The 8,381-nt window shown below is 38.2% G+C and overlaps 1 protein-coding gene across 1 annotated transcript; it reads left to right on the forward strand.

Moving 5' to 3' along the window:
- Nucleotides 1-207: 207 nt before the first annotated feature.
- On the forward strand, nucleotides 208-7,688 carry CLYBL (citrate lyase beta like; the record flags this gene model as incomplete). Its single annotated transcript, XM_010133403.1, has 4 exons — nucleotides 208-396; nucleotides 4,144-4,245; nucleotides 6,059-6,152; nucleotides 7,521-7,688. Coding segments are annotated over 4 exons (553 nt in total), but the record flags the coding sequence as incomplete, so codon positions are not given.
- Nucleotides 7,689-8,381: the final 693 nt, after the last annotated feature.

An 8,381-nucleotide genomic window follows, 5' to 3' on the forward strand; every position in this document is an offset into this window, starting at 1 on the left:
AAGAAACAAGGAAGCTAAAATTGCAAGGTGCTGCTGATGACTGCTTCTAATAGAAGTCCAAGAGTGACAGACGTTTTGGGGACACCAACATACTGACTGCCTAGATTTTTTCCCACATCATTTCAACAAGTTTTCTGCTCAGTGCACTTTTCTGTCAATAGAAAATATGCTTTCTTTTTCTCTTCTCGTGTCTCATGTGTATGGTAGAGAGAAGCAAGACTGACTGCTGTGAAAACCCTTGAAGAGTTTGACTTTGGCCGCACTGAAAAGTGTGTTAGGATAAACTCCGTGTCCAGTGGTCTTGCAGAAGAAGATCTAGAGGTGCTTTTGCAGTCCAAGACACTTCCTTCAAGCATGATGCTGCCAAAGGTTGAAAATGTTGAAGAGATAAGATGGGTGAGTACCAACAACACAGTAGCTTTTGGACGAAGCTATGGGGCTAAGTTCACACAGGCATAGAGATGAATGACTCTGAGTTATGAGAAAGGCTGCAAATACCATATAATGCTGTTGGTTGGCTAAGGTAATTGTGAAATGCATCCATTTAAATGTGTGTAAGTTGTGCTGTGTAAAAAGCACGCGTGGAACACCTTGCATTTATGAAGAAAACCATGTTTATTTCTCCCACAGCCAATGAAGAACTAATATTGACGTCAGAGTATGTTATCAAAAGCAGAAGCATAAGCATCTGACTCTTCTCTAACTATCCTAACAAGCAAAATGGCTGTCTTTGTCCATGAGCCTTAGTTACATGCATTGTAAGCAGGAGATGGAGAAACCACGTTAGCAACATATAAAAAAATGGGTTGGGGGGAAGGTCACTCCTTGGGGCAACTGGAGGAACAAACAGGAAGCTTTTAACTAGTGTTTTTAATTAGCACAGATATTATTTCCTGAACAGTTCTCTATTTCTTCCTTTTTAATTGCTGACAGGTGTGTTTGTGTTTCACGACTGACTTTTCAGCCAATAAAAACCTGAAATGTAAATGGTTGGCATGTCAAATTACTTAAGAAAACTTTGAAATAGGCCTAATTATGCTATAATTGTTTAAATCATCAAGAAGGGGGGATGTTTGTTTAGATATGCCGTTATTGCTGTAATATGCCAGTAAAGGAATAAAGCTTAATTATTCACTTCTATATTTTTGCACACCAGTAGCTGAGCAACTAGCATGCGTGCAAGCTGTGATGAAAGGCAGGCAGATGTGTTAAGATCTGTTTTAATCTGAGCATCTATCCTTGATCAAACCGTTGAGATCAGGCATAAGCGTACAACAGAGCAAATACACTGGGTATGTGGTGAGCCCCATCCGTCCCATGGCTCTGTCCCTTCAGCCTCCACTGCTTGTGAAGGAAGGGACGTCGTCCCCTTCCACCAACATTTAATTAAATTAACCATAGTATACCTCTCAGGGTTTACAGCCTTGTAAGTGTTAGACGTAACTTGTCAGTAATGAATATTCATGCTTCCAAAATGGCAAGGTTCTTGCTGCTACCAAGTAGGTTTTGCGGTGAGGTGGGATAAGGGGTCTCCTTGTGCCCCTCACCCTATTCCACCTTCTCTCTCCCTAACTTTGATTTCTGTCATGGAAAACAAGCCATCCCCAACAGCCTCTGCCTCACCGTCCACCTTTTGCTTCCCTCTCATTTTGCCCAACATTTGCACACAAAGAGCACGCTCTGCCTTAATGCTGCTGCCTCGTTTTCCCAATTCTCCCAAAATTCACTCCAGAATGATTTTTCAGCCTCCCAGAAGATATTTATTTCTGCCCCCCTCCCCCCCGTACACCCTCCCCCTTCATTTTTATTTATGTGCAGCAGAAAACCTGGAGGCTGATGCACAACTAAAAGATGGGCTTACTTGTTTTCTTTTGTGTGAGAATCTCTTGCTTTCCTTTTGTCCCTAGTGTGGGTACTTGTTTGACTGGCATGGCTTATTGGACTATAACAAGCGTAACTCTCCCTCCTTTGTGGCGGGACAATTCTCCCACAAATCCTGACCAGTGTGCATTCTTCCCAACACACTATTGGGTGTGCACTGGAATTGAAAGAATTGCTGAGGCCTTGCTACTTCATCCCCTCCCCAAGCTTTGTGGGTTTTTTTTCCCTCCGCCTTCTTTTTTTTTTTCCCCCTTTCTCCCTGAAATGAACACTTTACCAAGCCGGAAACATTTAATCGTCTCCTTTTGGGGAAAAAAAGAAATAATTGAAACTTCTCCACTCGTTACCTTTTGTATTGGTGTTTTTTGCTAATTTTTTTTTAAAAGGCAGAGGAAGGGAGACAATATTTAATTAAAAGTGCCTTTTTTTTCTTTTTGCTTACCTTCAAAGCAAAAGATAGCAAAAATCCCAGGAGTGTGACTTTTAAAATATTTTACAATAAAGTAAGAACTCCACTGCTTTAATTTGCACCTAAAATATAAACACAGTAGTGCTTTTTTCTTTTTGTTTCACTTGATAATTAAAAATCAGATAGGAGCCTTAAGAATATACGCTTATGCCATTTTATTACCTCATTTTCTGCAGTAGCCTGTATGAAGTCTACTGTTTTCTGTCGCTGTAGTACCTGCCATACTGTACACTCGCACATGTGAATTGCATTGATTTTTTTTTTTTTCCTCCTTGCACATTTTTGGGTGGAATTCTCCTCCCCAAAGAAAAGTTACTGGCAGGGCCCTGCCATACTGTACACTCGCACATTGGAATTGCATTGATTTTTTTTTTTTTTCCTCCTTGCACATTTTTGGGTGGAATTCTCCTCCCCAAAGAAAAGTTACTGGCAGGGCCATGGTGATGATGCAAAGCAGGGATGGGAAGGGCAGAATTCTTCATTGAAGAAAGCTGTGATTTATTTTGGCCTAATTGTAAAGTTACTGCAAATTGCTGGAAAGCTTTTTTTTCAAGATCTGGGTGATTAGATTTTCCTTCTTTTGGGGAGGGGCAATGGGGGGAAGCTAAAAGGGGAAATAACACCTCTAATCCAGCTTCTGGTAAATAGGCTGCCAGCTTTTAAAATGAGTTTCCTTTCTATTAGTCAGAATATTATGCTAAGCCTTAAGCATTAGTTTTTTATGTTGCCATAGCAGCCTTATTCCTGCAGGGTTGTGACCTGCGATGATTACAGTACAAAGCTTATAGGGTCTTGAAACCCCCTTTGAAGATGAAAAGTCTTTGATGGTTTATATTTATGCAAATCTCTTAGATATGATTTACCCAACTGAGACTGAATGGAGAGATGATTAAAATTCCCTTTCCTTTGATATCCATTAATAGTCGAATATTCCTTAAATTTAAAATATATGCATACGTTATTTTTGTCTTTATTTACTAACAAATTTTTGCCCTACCTGCATTATGTTTATCTCCACACAAATTGCTTGATCTGGACAGACATAATAGATTTACAATATAGGGCTGAGAGTTTCCCCCCCCCCCCCCTTTTTTTTTTTTTTTTTTTTTTTAGAAAACAATATACATAATAGATTTACAATATAGGGCTGAGAGTTTCCCCCCCCCCCTTTTTTTTTTTTTCCTTTTGAAAGGGGAAAAATCTGTGCAAGAGCTTTTGTATGTTTCCAGATGATAGATTTTGGAATTTGGGCTACCCCACTGGCAGCTCAGAGCTAGCTGTGAACTGGTCTCATGGAAAAAATTGGCAAGCTTTGGTCTTCAAAGAATTAAACTTCCTTTTTAAGGCCTTCCTAGGTAAGCTAAAAAATTATGAAGAAAAGCCTATTGAACAAAAGGGTAACGGTGCCTTAATGAATAATACGGATGCCACTTAGAAGGCTGGGGAGCGCTTCCAGTGATGGCAGTGCTGGACCTGAAACAAAACCGGACCTCAGGTACAGCAGCACTTCATTGTTTTCCGGGGCCAGCGGATTTGCATTTCACTAAGCCAGGGTGAAAGGTGCTAAGCCTGGATTTTTTTTTTTTTTGCAAACCAACCTCCAAACTTAGAAATGTATGGGAATGATGCGGTTTCAAGGAGCAGGCCTCGTTAAAAGCTGGTTTAATTTTTTTTAATTGTAAGTTTTTGTGGTGGGGATGGGTGTTGTTACAGGTGAAAATTCAACACGCTGTATATACATGTAGACTGTTCCTTTTTTTTCCTCTCTGATAGCTGATACTGTCTAGTTTTAGTTTTCAGACAAATTCTTACATCACCTAAAAGGCCGAACAGTTGTAGAACCAATGAATTTTATCCCCTTTGTGGAAACTGCAGTGGGCTTGCTCAATTTTAAGGTAAGCAGGTCTTGAAGTGTTCATATTTTGCCATCTCAGCAAACCAGGATAAGCAGAATACTCCCCACTGTCCCCCTAATTTCATCAAGGAAGAGAGATTAAAATATGCTAAACATATTGTTCTGTTCCCTAAAACATTTGTACGTTGAACTCTCATGGTTTATTGTAAAGGCCTTCATAAATTCCAAGTATTTCAGTGACAGAACAGTTCCAGATAGTCCATGCTGAATTTCAAAACCTCGCTGCATTACTGTTACCATTTTTAACACACTTGGAGTGTGTTAAAACGGACTTCTCCAAAGATTGGGAATACTCACAGCATGGCAGTACGTTTGCCTCTTTAGTAGCTATCGAACTCAACTTTTGTATAACGTGTAATTAGAAAAAAGAATTAGTCATCATTTCACTATTGATAAACTGGCATCTTTATAATGGTTTCTACTGAGAACATTACAACCAAATTTCATTGTGGGTTTTTGTGTATGGCTGGGTGTATAATGATAAATTAGAAGTATAATTGATTTTGAAAATAGGAAACACCCGAGGAACATGCTCCTTCTTTACGGTAATTTTAGATCAAATCTTATTTTTAAAGTGCATTTCAATATGAATTACACCCCAACCTGTGCTATAAAGTCCAGATTTTTCAGAAAGGCAAGGCAGCGTGGAAACTAAACAGAAGATCTCATGCATGCACCAGGAATTCAGTGATCCCCTCCCAAGCTCTAACAGAAAAGTTTCGGACCAGCTGAAGACACACAGATCATAAGTACCTCCAGAAGTACCAGCAGGCCTCACAGACAGCCAGCTCGTTTGATACAGCCATTTATCTTACAACACGTGCTAACATATCTAGGAACGTAATAAAGGAGTAACCAAACACGCTCCTGTTTGAAATGCATACACAGAATTAAGTATTTTAAACCAGCTGAGATTTTTCTTCACCTTCAGTATTTTATAGAGGAATTTTTAGTATTGCAGTTCCTGATGTTGGCAGGAGAGTTGCCTTTTAAAGCACTCTGTTAAAGAATAATTTCTTGTCCCACCAGCTGCTAGTAGAAGAACATCGATTAGCAGATCTGGTAATTACATCTGTCTCTCTCTACATACCTTAGCCTTAAAAAAAATTAATATTATCCAAATATCGATATAAAATAGTAATATTTTCAAAATGCACTTCTTCATAGAATAGCTACAGCAGCACAATTTTTCTTGCTTTTATTTTAATACTTTTCCACAGCACTTGTTGCATTTTCAACTTCCTTAGCCAGCTTTTTGTTATATGTAGCAGAAGACTTTAAACTGGCAAGGCTGTAAAAAATCCTTATATCCTATAAGGAATCTACAACCATTTAAAACTCTCATCATTATTGTTGATTTAATAAAAGATATTCTGATCTTTATTTCTGTTTCCCACACAGACAAGTTACATGTCAAACTAATTGAATGTAATACTTTTTGTTTGCTTTTAAGCAGTATTTCCAAATGTTTTGTTTCATATCGTTACATAAATGTCTGCAGTAGTGATCGCAGTAATACCCAGGGCATTATGTCAACCAGAAGGTAGGGAATCTGCTGCGATTTCCTGCACTTACACAGACTAGACACGTAGGTGCTCAGGGAAAGATAATGTTTTCTCTTTTGCTGAGTCATTTTTAAAACACTGTGCATAGTCGAGCACCTACAATGGCTTTGCTTAATAGGAGCAATTTTAGCTGAAGGATTTTGGTACCACTGAGTTGCTGTCACATCCTCTGTAGTCTCTCTGCATCCTGCATTTCCACAGAAATTAATACTCTGTTCTCATTTGAAGGCTGTTTGTGAAGAAGCACTGAGAACAGGATCCCGGGTTGGCTTTCATTTGGACGCAGTCGTCTTTGGAGGAGAGGATTTCCGTGCCAGTATAGGTTGTTACCTGTGTGTTTACTATAGATGTTAACGTATGGCATTCACGTTGGAGAAGCCCAATGTGATTTTATGGCCATTGCTTTTCCAACGGCAATAATTAAAGTAATGACAACACTTGCATTTGCATTTTACATTTTCACTTTTCTCCATCATTTTTTTCAACACCGAATGTATCACTGGCAAATTAAAATGCAGTGCCTGTATGTTATAGGGTACCGACACTTTCTTGTGCTTCTCACCATGCAGTACGAAAAAATCAATTAAAAAAAAGAAAACAACCTGTTGAGTCACTGAAAATATTTTAAGATATGATATCCATAAGAAACATGCACTTGATTTTAAGAACTATATTTAAAGTCCTAAAATTTTGGTGTCTGCTTTATCACTGTTTTACAGGCAATTATCAGTCAGGCTTTTGACATCGTGAACAAATACTCTCCTGCTACATTTTGCTTTCATAAATTTATTTTAAATACATCCCATATCAATACAGCCATGTATTCATGTGAAAACACTATTAGTCTTCCTCAAAAATAAAAATAATTTCATAATTTCTTTTACGAGAGGCCGCTTAGCTTCTTATTAATCTGATTCATTTTAAAGATAAAAGTGCAGACCTAGCAACATTTAAGTAAAGTAAGTGTGTTAGTGAAAAAATGAGCATTGCTTTACTAAAACGTTCCTCGCAATCTGGAAATCTGTGTCTAAATAGTGACCCTAAGGAAAGGGAATTTTTTTTTTTCCCACACCAACCTTCACATGAGCACATTGCTTACCTGGTGCCCTTATGGACACATAAAGTCTCATGAATACTTTTGCTACTCAGAAGTCATCTACCATCATTTTTTCAACCATATGCAAAAGCTTAAATATTCGGCTTAGGACATCAGTTGTGACGAGAATCAGAACGAAGGAAAGTGCAATTCTATTCTCAGTGTGAATTTTTTAACCGTTTAGTTGTTCCCAGTATATCAATTTGTGTAAATCTTCTCTTGCTGTAATGCTTCTCACAGTATTTATATTAAATAATAAAATTTTAAAATTACTTGATGTTAGTCTCAAATCAGCAGTCCTTGCCAGCCAAAGCTTCCACTGACTTCGGGCTTACAACTTTTGATTCTAACTAAATCAAAATCTTTTATAAGCTGGTGTTTAAAGAGATTTTTTTTTAATTGTTATTGCTAAGGCAGCTTTTTTTTTATTCTCAGAGGAGTATCATTTTGACAATATAGCCTTGCACCCCTCTTTTGTTTTCTAAAATGATTAAATGAAATCTCAAACTTTCCCCTTTTTTAACACAGGAAATATTTGAAATAGAAAGATTTAGAACACTTGTCAGCCTTTCTTTGTTTTCATTGTTTCTGTAGGTGCAACAAGCAGTAAGGAAACTCATGATATTCTGTATGCCAGGCAAAAAATAATAGTCACAGCAAAGGCATTTGGCCTTCAAGCAATAGACCTTGTTTACATCGATTTCCGAGATGAAGATGGGCTCCGCAGGCAATCAAAAGAAGGTGCCTCAATGGGATTCACTGGTATGGCTTTCTGCCGATATCTCAATATAATGCATAGCTTCTTCAATTTAAATATATTGCTACATTTACTGTCACTTAGGCAAATAACCTGGGTTTTATTTCAGGTCATTTACTAAAAAAATTCAATAATACCAAGTACTCCTATGTTTATTAGGACCTTTAAAATTGGGACGGGAAATTTTGCCTGAAAAGTCACAGGCTGCTTTTTAAAACCACATCCCATGAAGCGTGTGACTGTTTTTGAAGAGAAGTTGGGATAGAGACTGCGCAGTGATTCCTCCCATCACAGGAAAGACGATAACACACTCTGTGATGACTGCTCTACAATTGCTTCTTAAAATATGTGGTTGCCATTTTCCAATTTTTTTTTCAAATGACAGTTAATAAAAAATACCTTTTTGGTGAAGCAGTTGAGAAGCAAATCTTGTGCACTAATTTCTAGGGAAAAATAATTTTCTTATTATTTTCTTTGATTTGTTTTTCATCTGGCTCCCCTCCCGGTAAGGGCTGGTGACACCTACGGGTATTGGCAGACAGAAAGAGCAGCAGGCTTCTTGCCCCAGCGTCCTGTAATGCAGCCTGTTACCCTGTGACTGGTGTACCAGATCACTCGGACACCCTGGTGGGACAGTACAGCCACCAAAGACTGGGGTTTTGAAATAGAAATCAACCATTTGACACATGCGTTAGAGA

The sequence above is a fragment of the Buceros rhinoceros genome, unplaced genomic scaffold, assembly GCF_000710305.1.
Source record: "Buceros rhinoceros silvestris isolate BGI_N320 unplaced genomic scaffold, ASM71030v1 scaffold18833, whole genome shotgun sequence".
Classification (NCBI taxonomy): Eukaryota; Metazoa; Chordata; class Aves; order Bucerotiformes; family Bucerotidae; genus Buceros; species Buceros rhinoceros.